The sequence below is a fragment of the Alexandromys fortis genome, unplaced genomic scaffold, assembly GCF_014885135.2.
Source record: "Alexandromys fortis isolate MF-2015 unplaced genomic scaffold, M_Fortis_MF-2015_v1.1 scaffold_627, whole genome shotgun sequence".
NCBI lineage: Eukaryota > Metazoa > Chordata > Mammalia > Rodentia > Cricetidae > Alexandromys > Alexandromys fortis.
This window is the reverse complement of record NW_026068492.1, coordinates 26,218-41,101: the sequence shown is the minus strand read 5'-3', so window position 1 is coordinate 41,101 and position 14,884 is coordinate 26,218. Positions and strand designations below refer to the sequence as shown.

General features: G+C 47.0%; 1 protein-coding gene across 1 annotated transcript; it reads right to left on the bottom strand.

The window, feature by feature from the left end:
* Nucleotides 1-12,590: 12,590 nt before the first annotated feature.
* On the bottom strand, nt 12,591-14,632 carry LOC126495785 (WAP four-disulfide core domain protein 18-like). Its single transcript, XM_050133384.1, has 3 exons — nt 14,526-14,632; nt 13,770-13,918; nt 12,591-12,783 (listed from the first exon to the last, which is right to left on the bottom strand). Exons 1-2 carry the CDS (start codon nt 14,605-14,607, stop codon nt 13,770-13,772), a joined length of 231 nt encoding a protein of 76 aa, XP_049989341.1. The 5' UTR covers nt 14,608-14,632; the 3' UTR covers nt 12,591-12,783.
* Nucleotides 14,633-14,884: the final 252 nt, after the last annotated feature.

The window sequence follows — 14,884 nt, the reverse complement described above, 5'->3', positions numbered from 1 at the left end:
GGTTTGAACTTGTTGGGCAGTGGTGGCACACACCTCTTATCCCAGCTTTTGGGAGGCAGAGGCAGGTGGGTCACTGTGAGTTCAAGGCTAGCCTGGTCTACAGAACAAGTTCCAGGACAGTCAAGGCTATTATACAGAGAAACCCTGTCGCAAAAAATCAAAACAAACAAACAAACAAAGGGGTTTGAATTTTAGGTAACACATTTGTCTTGATGAGGCTACGCAAGATCAAAATGCCAGAGGCAAGAGTCAACTCTTCCCTGTCTAACCACCTAATTCATGCCATAGCCCTGGAGGCTTGGCTTTGTTACCATTGAGAAGCACCCCTGGGAAATACCTGCCCCTCATAGCTCTGCGTGTGCAAAGCTTTGATTTAGAACAGTTTTTAGATGTACAGGAAAGTCATTTGGAGACAATACAAAGAGGACTCTTATGCTCTTCCTCCCCCAACTCCATTCACAGGTTTTCGACAATGTAAAGTCTCTACAGAGTGACATGGGCAATTTTGATTGTACACATAATTTATAATAAATCAGAATTCCAAGCTGGGCATCCACTGATTCCAATTGTGTGTCTTGATTCTTGTGCTGGGAGCCATAGCGGCCAGGCGTTTGCAGGGTTCTGCAGAGAATTCAGGGGCATCTTGAGCTCCAGAACTTTCCCATATTTCAGTGTTGAAAGAAAACTTATTTTCAGTCTGTCTGTGTTTCTTCTTATTCCACAGCCTTACAAACTTAACCCATGGAGGCTGGGGACAAACTGAGGGTGCAGACATCACACCTGATCTGTCACCTCTCCCTTTGCGCAAGGTGCTGTGGCTGGGCTCTGCTCATTTTTTGGGACGTCCTTCTTCCTTCCAGAGGAGTCTATTCTCTGTTGCTCTGAACTCATTCAAGTCCAGAGAGTACTTGGCAGAGCTGCCTGACTGCTGGATTAGAGACAGACAAAAGAGAGGTTGAGGAAGTAATCCATTATGTTCTCTAGCCCAATGCCTCCCTTGTAGTGAGAAGCAGTGGGCTGCGTTCTGCCCGGCTCCCACATGGCTAGCTTTACACCCTAAATAACAACACACAAATTGTATTCATTTAAACATTGCCTGGCCCATTAGTTTCAGCCTCTTATTGGCTAATTCTCACATCTTGCTTAACCCATTTCTAATAATTTGTGTAGCACCATGAGGTGGTGGCTTACTGGGAAAGATTTTAGCTTACATCCCTCTCAGGTCAAAGAATCATGGTGTCTGCCTCACTTCCCTTCTTCCCAGCATTCTCTTCTCTGTCTACTCCGCCCACCTAATTTTCTGCCCTATCAAAAGGCCAAGGCAGTCTCTTTATTAACCAATGAAAGTAACACATAGACAGAAGGCCCACCTACATCACTCCCTTCTGAACTCTCTTGGAGACAGTAATATGGTTTCTCTTATGCCTTTTCTATAGAGTGAGGCTTGATAAGAATGAGTGCATTGTGGTCCTTGAAGAGTCTTGCATGTTTGAGAGTATCTGAAAAGAGAGGGATAGGCTCAAGACACTAATGGCTTCAGTGAGCAGATTGCCATGGGGAGCTACATTTGCATGACATGAGCTGACCTTGTCTGGTTACCTAATCCTTGGTACATCGTTAGAGATGCTCAAAACATGCATGTAAGTATAAGGACAGGAATGGACTCCAGTGGGAGATGATAATTACTAACAGCAAGAGTAAGTATGAACAAAGAGAACACTACTATTCTTTCCCAAGTCCACTGGGGCAAAAGGACATTGGGGTTACAAAGACCTGCATGTGAGTGTTCAATTAAATTCCCAACAACTATACATACAGACATGAGAGCTAGAAATGGAAAAGGAAATAGCAAAGAAAGAAAAGGCAGTAAAACAAGCAGTACTCTCGTTTGGTTCACTTACACACTAATGACTTGTTTACTACTTTTTATTTTTTGAGATAAAATTTTACTACATAACCAGACTTGTGATCTTTCAGCCTTCCAAATGCTGGGATTGCAGGGCTCAGCAAGCCCCATCCCTGAACTCAACACTTAATGTTCAATCGACGCCTGAGGCAAGCCTGATAAAAACACGCCAACAGTGAACTCATCCCCCATAGGAGAGGTTCCATAAAGGAGGCTAACTCTCTGGCCGCCAGGGAACCACTCTTTCCGTCCTCAAGGCTGGTAGTCAGCTTGAAAGCCCTAGTGAGGACCGTGTTGTCTTTCTCTACAGCCTTCACAACCTTAGACAAATGCCAAACACCTCTTATAAAAGGTTCTAGGAGCCAGGCATGGTGGCACAGGCCTTTAATCCCAGCACTTGGGTGGCAGAGGCAGGGAGAGCTCTGTGAATTCTGGGACAGCCTGGTCTATATAGTGAGTTCTAGGACAGCTAGGACTATGTAGTAAGACCCTGTCTCAAAAAAAAAAAAAAAGAAAAAGAAAAGAAGAAAAGGAAGAAAAAGAAAGGAAGGAAGGAAGGAAGGAAGGAAGGAAGGAAGGAAGAAAGAAAGAAAGAAAGAAAGAAAGAAAGAAAGAAAGAAAGAAAGAAAGAGAGTCTTTGGATGCCAGGTCCCTTTCCTGTGAACCAAAGGAGAGCTCACCCAAAAGCTGGACTGATGCCCAGGTGAGAACAATCTGGAATGGCCTGCCCTACAGTCAACTAGCCAGTCAGGTTTACTGGATTTCACTGAATCTAAGAATCAATCCGTTTTTAGAAGTACCACCATTTCATATGCAATTAAGAAGAATGAACCCTTGCTAACTAAACTGTGACCTGACATCTACCCCAAGATTTATCCTAATTTTTTGTTTTGTTTTGTTCTTTGAGACAGGGTTTCTCTGTAGCTTTGGAGCCTGTCCTGGAACTCGCTCTGTAAACCAGGCTGGCCTCAAACTCACAGAGATCTGCTAGACTCTGCCCCCCCCCCCCCCCCCCCCCCCCCCCCCGTGTGCTGGGATTAAAGGTGTGTGTGCCACCACTGCTCGGCTCCATTAATAAAGATGTTTAGATTTGAAGGAATGTGTATAGGCAGTAGATGAAAAGCAGTAATTTCTAAAACATCAGTAGTCACAGGCCCACCCTGTTTCCACACTGTGACTCTCTGTTAAACAAATGTAGAAAAGGGTCCTCCTGTGCTAAATGGGGAAAATAAGACCCCACAGAGAGCCCTTGTGTCTCTATAAACTCACTTCTTTACTGGACTCTTACTTTCCCTTAGCATCTAAACACTGAATTATTTGGTTAGCTGTTCTTTTAAGTATGATTTGAAGACGATTTATTTTTGTCTAACGAGCAGTGAGATGTTCCGAGCAAGTGAGGCATGGGGAGGTCTGTACTTTCTCTTTTAGGATCCTGGAATCCTGCCACCGACATCCAAGGAGCTTGATGTGGACTACTAGGTGACAAAGCACTTGTGACCCGGGCATTCTGACAGTCAGTCCAACCCGCCAGTCCCAAGTCATGCAAATGAGGTCCGCATTGATCTTCCATTTCCCTTCAGAAAAGCCATGTGCCTGCAGATGCCTCTGAGATGGGCCAAACTAGGCCGCCCAACCAACCCATGGAATTTTGAGTTAGATAAATGGTTGGTTATTTTGTTGCTCCATTTTGCTTTTAATTCCTCAAGGGTTTGGTGGTTTGACACGGTCAAAGCGCACTCAAACCTAAGCAGGTACTGGAAGTGATGCACTAGCCCAGGACAGTCTAAGACGTTTGTGGCGTGCAGATGGAAACCCCTTGTAAGCTGCTCGGTCTGTAGCAGTCTGCCTCAGAAGCCCGAATGGACTAAGGCAGAAAGAGAGGACAGAAGAAAGATTTGGTCCATTTTCAAGCAAAACTTGCAATATAGAAAAGTAAGGAATTTCTGGATTATAAAACAAAAGCTTTCTTGTTTATAGCCATAAAAGACGCTCAAAGTAACAACAAACTCCGGGTAAATATGTACTACTACTATTACTACTACAACTACTAAGTAATAGTAATAATAGAGGCCATGTTGTTAGGCCCTCCTGGGCTTTAGAAAGTCAGCAGTCAGGGCTGGTGGGATGACCCAGCAGGCAAAGGCCAAGGCTGATGACCTCAGTTCCATCCCTGGGACCCACATGGTGGAAGGAGAGAACCAGCTTCCGTGAGTTGCCTTCTGACGTCCGCATGTACACTGTGGCGTGAGCGTATACAAACACGCATACATACAAATAAACAATCGTTTGGAAAGTCACTAGTTAGCAAGGAAACACTGTCCCCCTCCCAGCCCCACCCCACAAGGTGACATTTAGCTTCTTTGGGTATCTCTGGAAGCTTTTTGCAGTGAACAGAAAGACTACAAGACCCTTGAAGAGAAACTCTGGTGTATTGTGTTTGCGAGGGGTAGGTGCTCAGCTTGGTACAGAGAGGGATGGGACCATAGAGAGACGCCACACTGCAGGGTCATGTTCTGCGTTCTCCTACTCTACCTTGTCCCAGGAAGATTATTGTTGGAAGGAAGAGTCCAACAAAACCAGTCCTGTATGGGTCAGAATGACAAAACATAGTTAGATACACAGGAGAGACTTATGATGGATGGAGGCTGATCTACCATGTCTAAGGAGAGTGTGTCTCTTTCCATTTCCCATCTCCCTAGTCCCTAACGCTGAGATTTAGCTGATAGAGCACCCAGGGGAGACAGTTATTAAAGAAGAGACGCCCTCAGTCAGGGGCACTGTGATGATTAATTTTGTGCGCCAACTCAGTTATGTTACAGCTGAGCATTCGAATGTTTATCTAGATGCGACTGGGACCGTATCAGTCCCAGTCATTTAATCCAAAATAACAGTCATTTAATCCAAAAGCAATAAGCTTAAGAGAAATCAGCTTAGACAAGCTGGGATGGGAAGATGCTTGAAGAGCAGAGCCAAGGCTCCCCTGGTGAAGGCATGCTTGCCAAGGGATTCTGAGCTATCACGTTGGCAGTCTGCCTAGGTTTGCAGCTGGCAAGGCAACCCCCAAGCACACACAACGATGCCATTCTTATTAATGTTTAACCTATTTGTTTATTGGATTGAACCCCAACTGGAAGAGGTTGAGAGAAGTTTCCTGAGACAGAGTCATCTACTGGACAAAATGTGCTTGACAAATTGGGACTAGATGAGCCCAGATGATAATACTCTTCTCTTTGACAAGACGTCCTACTCTGTAGGGTGGGCAGTCCCCCTAACCCCAGATGATGTCACTAGGAAGGCACGAGTAAGGAGCTGGGGATCAGTATATGACTAGCCACAAGGGGGTGAGTTCTTGGGGGCAAAATGGGAACTCTGCGAGGGTGAAAAACAAGACACTTGAGAATCAGAACTGACATGAAAGAGAGAGGCTTTTTAGAGGAAACAGAGCCAGTGAACCAGAGAGAAGACAGAGCAAGCATTCTAGAGGGAACTACACAGAAGGAGACACAGGGCTTCGAGTTATAAGAGAAGCCCTGTGAGGTGCAGGAGCAGTGTTGTGATAGAGACAGACACGGGACACCAAACTTTGGGGGACAATATCAGGGGACCTAGACAAGACAACAGAGGCTAAATGTTTCCTGGTGAGAGTCTCCCCTGAAAAAGAAAGGTCTACTTTTTCATCACTAGTCCATTGTAGCCATCCTCCTTAAACCCCAACAATGCTCAGGGAAGCAGGCAATCAAACCTGAACATGGCTTGCAGGCATCCAGCTAAGGCCAGGGGAGGGGCAGCAGCCCTTCCCTGCACCAGTGCTGGGTTCGAAGCATAGGGAAGGGCCCAAGACTCCTGGAGGTATTTCACTTAAGTTCTAACACCTAATGTAGACAGAAATGGGTTCTTCTAATCCATGCTTCTTAATGATTTAAAAGCTAATTTAAATTATGTGTATTATGTGAGGCGAGGCTGCATGAATATGTATGTACATGAGCACAGCTGTCTGAGGGGGTCAGAGGTGTCAGATCCCCCTTGAGCTGGAGTTTTAGGGAGTTGTCCCCGTTATGGGTGTCCCCTACCTCTTTACTCGTGAACAGCAGAACCCACACCCCAGAGGTCTTGGTCATGCTCCTGGAGTAGGAGATCCAGCCCAGCAGGAGGTTGTACTGCCTTAGAATAGGGAATTCCTGAGTCCTTCCTGCTCCTCCTGAATCATGACCCAGTAAATGCAGCCCCAGCAGGCCTGCTTGGTGGGGCATGCTCACTTCATTTTGTTTGCTTGACCAGACTTAAGGTCATAGATTGTACCCAGGAAATCCTCTTCTGTCCGCTGCCCTGTTTGCAGGCACAGACACAGCATGGGAAGAGGGATTTTTAGGATTAATTTGTACTGATCTGCTGGGATCCTGTGGGCTCAGTGAGCATGGGACTCTGGAGGCTGCAGGAATGGCTCTGCTAATCAGAAGAGTCAGTAGGATGCACAAATGGAAAGAAATCTTCAACAAGACAATGCTAAGGATCATTTATTTTGGACACACAGAATAGGAAGCAGTCACAACATTATAGGTTTTCATCTTTTAAGGGTGCAATTCTAGGGCAAGAAAGTAGCAGGCATGGGTTCCGTGGATTCAGAAAAAAATCTTCCAGAGGTGCTTATGAGTACAGAATCGAATTCCTCTTTCCACCGTCTGCCATCCGTCTACAATACAAATTTGATCATGATTTTCATCTGTTTAGAAAGATCCAGCCACTCAGCCCTCACGCTATGCTGGGCAGCTCATCACTATTTGGATATGGCCTTGTTGTCCTCTCCCCACCTTCACCCCCACCCCCAGACAACACAGCTCTCCATGGCTATCATTTTCTCATCTTCCAAGAGGGCTGGCTTGTCTCCCACCATCTGAACTTGCCATCCGTGTCTAGTGGGCTCTGTGTATCCTACCTTAAGCTTTCTCATGCTGGATCTCCACGCTTGCATCTCTCCTGCCTCTCCTCAGGCAAAGCGGGTCTCCATTGCCAGAACTTAGCAGACACTGGTGCAGCGCTCATGCTGACACCCAGGGCTGATTCTCCAGCTAGTTACATTTACTGCTTAATCTCCATTCTACCACTTGCTACCTGACAGATAAAGTATTCAAATGGATGACGGTTCCCACTCACTTCCCTATCTCCCCCTCCCCTGAGCACCTGCTCTCTGGGAGAATCAGACCTCTTAGTCTGGGGAGGGGAAGAGTGTGATATCCCCGTTTATGGCCATGTGATCCTTGTCATGGTGACTTGTGTCACTGTAGTCTCTGTGGGGATCTTTGCAGAGGAGAGGGCCACAGAGCCTGTACCCCAGTGTCCTGCCGCCGTTTACTTCCAGTTTCTTTCTCTTGTGTGCAGTCAATGGACAAAGCAACATAAAACTATCCCACCAAAGTCCCCTGGACACTCAGTTACTCCTTTGGACATACCTTGACTGGATATGGTAGTTTGAATGGTAATGGCTTCCATGGGCTTATATATATTTGAACACTTGGTTCACAATTATACATTTGTGGACGATATAGGAGGTGTGGCCTGGAGAGAGGACTGGGGTGTCAAAGGCCCACACTATTGCCAGTTACCTTGCTCTCAGCTTCATGATTTTGTGTCAAGATGTAAGCTTCCCACTACTGCCCCAGCTCCATGCCTGTCTGCCTACTGTCATGCTCCCCACCATGATGTCATGGACTCCCTGTCTGAAACTGTGGTCCCAATAAACTCTTTCTTCTCTAAGTTCTCTTGGTCATAGTGTCACAGCAATAGGAAAGCGAGACCCTGGACTGTACTCACCTAGTAAACAGGAGATTTGCAGACACGACCACACGAATTGTTGCAGCATTTCAGGTCCCTGGGGCAAGAATCATCTCCAGAGCAGTTCACAACACAAATTCCACCACTAAATGGGGGCAACGTGGGACACGCTCCAGGTTTTTCTAATCATGAAATACACAGTGATGTTTATGGAGCCTGAAGCAGTCAGAATGACAAGGGTGAGAATTGATGCCGGAGGTCTAAAGCCTGGTCACTTGCAGGAGAGCAGCGAATTCTGTATTCTCCTTTGCACCCCAGGGCTCTTCCCTCAGCTTCACCAGCTCCAGTCTCTCTCTGAGGCCTGCGTGTTTCCTGGCTGTGGGAGAGTGTGCTCCCTCCCCAAAGCCTGTACAGCCTCAGCAGAAAGAAACTTCCACCATCACAGCCCCTTCTGTACATCTGAGAAGATGCGGTAAACCCTCTAATGACAGCCAGACCTCTCCCATCCCACCATACCCCAGCTTCATCTGTGAGCAATGGCTCCTGTGACCCCCACATCCAAGGCACATCTCCAAACTAGGTGAGCTTTTCTGATCTTTAACCCAGCTTCTGTCAGATCAACTCTAACTCTCTCTCTCCTTCTCTCTCTCTCTCATATAAGAAATGTGGTATGATCACTCATATAGGTCAAAAAAAGTGAGTTTTGATCCACACAGTAAACACATGGCTTTCCCTTGTGGCAGCCGGAGTCTCAGGCCCTGGTGACCTTTGAGTCCTCTCTACTCTCAGCCTGTCATTCTTTAGCCCCTTACTTGTGGTAGAAGCCAGAGTACAGGCAATCAAAGCCAGCAGAACCAAGACTGTGGATGTCTTCATGTTGGCTCTGACTGTGTTGAACACACACACACCAATTTATAGTCTCAGCAACTTTAGAAGCACCCGTGTGCAGGAGGCAAGCAATCAGCAAGTAAAGGAAAAAAGAACTCTCCAGAAAGTGCCTGCGGATATCCTGGCTCCTTCTTTTTGTAACTGGCTTCTCTTCAAATACAACTAGATTATTGTTTCTTGATAGGTAGGCTAGATAGCCAGGGGGAATCTAAGTCTGTTTGAATACCGAGTTCCTCCTTACAGCACAGATTAGCCCTTTATGAATCAGTGAGCAAAGGACAGCTCAGAGTGAGAGCTGAAGTGGAGAGGCCACCATGAAATGTCAGGGCCATGGGGGGGGGGGGGTCCAAGACACCCAGTTCTGTAAGACTGTATGTAGCCTGCTTCTGGGAGAGACGGAGCTTGTGCTGTTTGGAGCTCTACAGATGAGATCCCTAAACTACTGTGGAATTGATTCCCCTCTAACCTGCTGAAGTAGGCAATGAGGTTTCCCCTGGAAGAGGTGGATACTCAAAGATTAGCCAGTACAAAGCAGGCATGCTCTGCTGTGATGGTCGGTCTTCTGAGACCCATGCTTTTCTGTAAGACAGGACTTTAGAAAGAAAGCTGCACTGGTGAGCAGAGGAGGGACGGGAGCCACAGGAGAACGGCCGCATCCCTAGTTAGTTGCTGGAGAGAGTGCCTGTCTCGTGTGTTGCCCCAATTATAGACTCCCAAGAAAGAGCTGGAGTGGAAAAATGCCACCAGCTGTGCAGGTGCCATAGCCATCAGGTGGCTGGCTTTGGAGTTGTCTTTGCAGGTTACTTCTCAGGGACCGGGGGGCTTTGTTTGGCCACAAGCTTTGATCCATGGGTTCCCAGTCCTTCCTTCGGATTGAGGAAAACAGTCTTGGTGCCTGTAGCTTTTCCCGTTCTGCTGTGTGCATCTTATGTCAGAAACAAAGGCAGATCATGTGTGTTTGTTTATAATGTTATAATTTATGGAATAACCATAAATTCATAAGATCCAGCAGTTGTTTTCTATTTACTATTTCTTTTCTTTTCTTTTCTTTCCTTTTCTTTTCTTGTTTGGCTGCAGAAGCAAAGAGCAGGATGAGCCTGGCTGAAGGGACTGGAGATCAGAAGGATGGCAGATCCAGGTGGTGAACAAATATTAGACAGATGAAGGAGCTATAAAGGAGACCTAGTGTAGGGTAATAGGGCCATCCGGAAAAATCCACCCTGGCCCTGAAACCAGGGTCAGCCAGCAAAACAAAACAAAGCAAAAAACTCACCCTAGCCCTGATACTAGAGCCACTGAAAAAACAATTTGGCCCTAAAACCAGAACCACAGAAACACAGTCTGACCCTGATCCAGAGCCAAAGAAACACAGTCCAGAGCAAGGGAAAGAAACACACCCTCACCCTGAAACTGTTAGGGTCTTAAAGAAGTCCCTCAAAGACCACAGGACTTGTATGCAATTAGCAAGAGTGTTTAATGTTCGAGATAAAACGATATCTGGTGAGGGCTGGAGAGATGGCTCAGCGGTTAAGAGCACTGACTACTCTTCCAGAGGACCGGGGTTCAATTCCCAGCACCCACATGGCAGCTCACAGCTGCCTGAAGATCCAGTCCCAGGGGATCTGACACCTTCACACCAATGCACATAAAATAAAGTTAAATAAACCATAAAAAAAGAGAGATCCAGCATATAGGGGCCACACACCCGACACAAAGGTAAAATGGCAATGATCCCAAGAGAAGCTGCAGGCTCCTTTTATACACAGCTAAAGGAATTCTAAAGAAAGTGAGGTCATTCTATCTAGGATTGGCTTACATGAGTGTCAATCAGACTGGTACATTTCTGATTGGTTAGGGTTAGCAGGGTCAAACTAAAGCTATAGTCTTTGGAATTTTGGGCAGGCTTGAACAAATACCAGGATCTATCCTTATTTGGTCATTGCCTCGAGATACTGAGAGGCTGGTTTAGAACTGGTAAGTGCAGTTTTCCTGGTGACCTCACCATCAGGGGCATTGGTGATTGACTGTCCATACTCCACGGCTTCCTCAGAAACTGCCTGTTCAGTTTCAAGAGGCAGGAACTGAGGCCTAATATTTAAGTGAGTTATTAGGATCTTGGTATGGTATGATATCCTGGCCCTCTCAAAAGTAGAGCCAAAAGGCTAAACCGGGCCAATGAAAGAAACACACTTTTACCCTGAAACCAGAGCCAAATCTGCCCTTGATTAACTGAACATGAAACCTACCAGTCTCTGAGTAGAAAACCTACCAAGCCCTGAGTAGAAAATCTAGACAATCTAAACTTGTCCAAGCTCAAGGGAACCAAAATCTGACCAATCCTCCCCCCCCCGCCCCCCGCCCTCCAAAAATCTCTGGCCCTAAGAAGGTCTATATACCCCCTCTGCCTGTGCAGTTGGCAGCTGTCCTCTATCCTGCAGAGGCAGTCACTCTCCTGGATTCCTCCTTCCCAGATAAATCTATTGAAAGAGTTTTGGGTGAAGATCTTTCTCCAGTGTGGAGCAGAATCTCTGCTGGGAAGCTCCCTTAGCAGAGCAGAGCAGAAGAAGCAACTGACAATTTTCCGGGAAGCTCCCTTAAAGAATCAGGACAGAAGTAACAACTTTTCACCAGAGCCAGGGCAGATTGTACGTTTCTGCAGAGGTTTTCCATTAGCAGAGTGAAGCAGAAGAAGTACCATCTTGGGACTGAGCTGAGAAGAAATGGATACCTCTGCTGGGAAGCTGCATTATGGGTGCAGAGCAGAGCTGCTCTGTGATGGTTCTCTCTCTCTCTCTCTCTCTCTCTCTCTCTCTCTCTCTCTCTGTGTGTGTGTGTCTCTCTCCCTCCCTCACTCCCCCCCCCCAGAGAAGAATTAAACTGCCATTTAACTCCAGTTTCTTTACTTGGTCACATCCGGATGCTTGTTGCAGTCAGTGGACAAAGCAGCATGAGACTGTCCCACCAAAGTCACCTGAAAACTCACTACTCCCTTGGATATATCTTGAAAGGACTTGGATGTTTGAAAGGCCCACAGAAGTGTATATATTTGTATTTTTGGTGCATACTTGTTGGAGCGTATGTGCAAAAATAGGTGTGTCCTCGCTGGAGGAGATGTGTCACTGGAGACATGAGCAGGCTTGCCACATCCTGCAGGGAGACCATCCCCCACTGGATCCCAGCTTCAGGTATAGCCTGACTTCCTGACAGGTCAGGATACCTTTCTCCTCACAGTGCAGGTACCCAGCATGCCTTCCCTTCACAGGATACCTTTTCCTCTAGAGCTGTAGGTATCCAGGAAACCTTCCTTTAGAGCTGCAGGCCAATCCTGACTTTCAAGTAAGTCAGGATACCTTTCCCTTCAGAACTATAATGCTTGCAGGTATAGACTAACTTCCTGACTAGTCAGGATACCTTTCCCTCTGGAGTTGTAATGCTGTCATTGGGGTGAGAGTGGGGTGCATGGGCACATGAAGGTGGGTGTCTGAGGACATTAGAGTTGTCAGGATACCTGAAGCAGGAGTTATAGGGAGTTATCAGCCACTTATAATGTAATGGATGTTGGGAACTGACCTCAGGTCCTCTGAAAGAGCAGCTTGTGCTATTCACCCCTGAACCTACTCCCTGAGCCTATGAACTCATGCTAAGCAGAACCCACAATCCAGAGGCCATGGCTGTGTTCCTGGAGTAGGCGATCCAGTCCAGCAGGAGGTTGTACTGCCTTAGAACAGGGAATTCCCTGAGCCCTTCCTGCTCCTCCTGAATCATGACCCAGTAAATGCAGCCCCAGCAGGCCTGCTTGGTGGTACATACTCACTTATTTTGTTTGCTTGAGCAGACTTAAGGTCACAGAATGCACCCAGAATATATTCTTATGTCCTCTCTCATGTTTGTAGGTACAGACACAGCAGAGGAAGAGGGATTATTGAGGAACTACTTGTCCTCTATCCTGGGACCTAGGTGTTAATGGAGGCTACTGGGGTGGCTCTGCTCATTGGAATAGTCAATGGGAAAAAACTCGTCAGCAGGAGAATGCTAAGGAGTGTTTATTTTGAATACAACGACTAGGAATCAGTGACCACATTGTAGGCTTCTATCTTCTAAGGATGCAGTTCTAGGATGAGGGAGTAGCAGGCCGGCTCCATGGATTCAGAATCTTTTGGGGCTGATCTTCAGTCAGGCTTATAAGCATCGAATCCATCCTCCTCAGGGCTGCCAGCCGTCTACGATACAAATTTGATCATGATTTTCATCTGTTTAGAAAGGTCCAGCTGTTTGGCTCTCACGCTATGATGGGCAGCTCATTACTGTTTGGATGTGGTCTTTGTCCTGTCCCCACCTTCACCCCCAGACACCCCAGCTCTCCAGGGCAATCATTTCCCCATCTCCCAAGGAAGATCTGCAAATCTTCCACCTTCTCAACTTGCCTTCCTTGTCTGGTGGGCTCCGTGTACGCTGACCTAAGCTTTCTCCTTGCTGATCTTACTCTTGCAATCTTCCTCCCCCAGTCCTGACGCCAGGCAAAGCTGGTCACCATGATCAGAACTTAGTGGAGTCTGGTGCAGCGCTCATGCTGACACCCAGGTCTGTGGCTCTAGTTATATTTACATCTCACTCTCATCCCACACAGGCCTACCTATTGCATAAGGCCTTCAAGTGGACGAATATTTCCATTTACTTCATTATCTCTGTCCCTCCCAGGAAAGTCTGCTCTCTGGGAGAGTCAGCCCTCTTAGTCTGGGGAGGGGAAGAGTGAGCTATCCCCGTTTATGGCCATGTGATCCTTGTCACGGTGACTTGTGTCACTGTAGTCGCTGTGGGGATCTTTGCAGAGGAGAGGGCCACAGAGCCTGTACCCCAGTGTCCTGCTGCCGTTTACATCCAGTTTCTTTCTCTTGGTCACATCCAGGTGTTTGTGTGCAGTCAGTGGACAAAGCAGCATGAGACTGTCCCACCAAAGTCCCCTGGGAACTCACTACTCCCTTGGATATATCTTGAAAAGATTTGGTGGTTTAAGGCACACAAAAGCGTATATATTTGAATTTTTGGTGCTTAGCTGTTGGAGCTTATGTGCAAGAATAGGAGGTGTGTCCTTGCTGGAGGAGATGTGTCACTGGAGACAGGAGCAGGAGTTTGAAAGTTTGTTCCATAAGTTCTCTTGGTCTTGGTGTCTCAACAATAGGAAAGTGAGACCCTGGACTGTACTCACTTAGGAAACAGGAGGTAGGCAGACATGTCCACACCCATTGCTGCAGCACTTCATTTTCCCAGGGCAGGAATCATCTCCAGAGCACCTCTCAACACACGCTCCTCCAGTATTTGGGGGCCCCTTGGGACAAGCTCCAGGTTTCTGCAATCCTGAAATACACAGTGATGTTTATGGAATCTGAAGCAGTCAGAAAGACAAGGGTGAGAATTGATGCCAGAGGTCTAAAGCCTGGTCACCTGCAGTAGAGCAGAGAATTCTGTATTCTCCTTTGCTCCCCAGGGCTTTTTCCTCAGCTTCACCAGCTCCAGTCTCTCTCTGAGGCCTGCGTGTTTCCTGGCTGTGGGAGAGTGTGCTCCCTCCCCAAAGCCTGTACAGTCTCAGCAGAGAGAAACTTCCACCATCACAGCCCCTTCTGTACATCTGAGAAGATGCGGTAAACCCTCTAATGACAGCCAGACCTCTCCCATCCCACCATACCCCAGCTTCATCTGTGAGCAATGGCTCCTGTGACCCCCACATCCAAGGCACATCTCCAAACTAGGTGAGCTTTTCTGATCTTTAACCCAGCTTCTGTCAGAGGCAACTCTTTCTCTCTGACAGAAAGATAAGAAATAAAGAGTGGTCACTCCTATAGGCCATAAGGAGTTTGCTCTAAGCAGATGGCAGAAGCCTTTGCCCTGTGGCAGCTGAGTTTCAGCCTGTAGTGACCTTTGAGTTCTCTCCTGCTCTTAGATTGTGTCCCCTTGGCACACTTACTTCCAGAAGAAGACAGAGGATAGGCCGTGTCCATCACTGTGGCGATCAAAACCACCAAAACCAAGACTGTGGGTGTCTTCATGTTGGCTCTGGCTGGGCTGAATGCACAAAGCAATTTATACCCTCAGTAACGCCAGAAGCCTGGGTGTGACAGGAAGCAGTCAACTGGGAAGTATAGGCCAAAGAGCTTCCCAGAAAGTGTCTGCTAATGACCTGACTTCTTTTTCTATTTCATAACTGGCTTATCTCTATTTACAATTAGAGTACTATTTCTTGATAGGTAACTTAGATAACCAGGAAAGAAAATTATGTATGCTTCAGCACTGAGCTCCTCCTTGGAGCACAACTTAGGTCTTTAT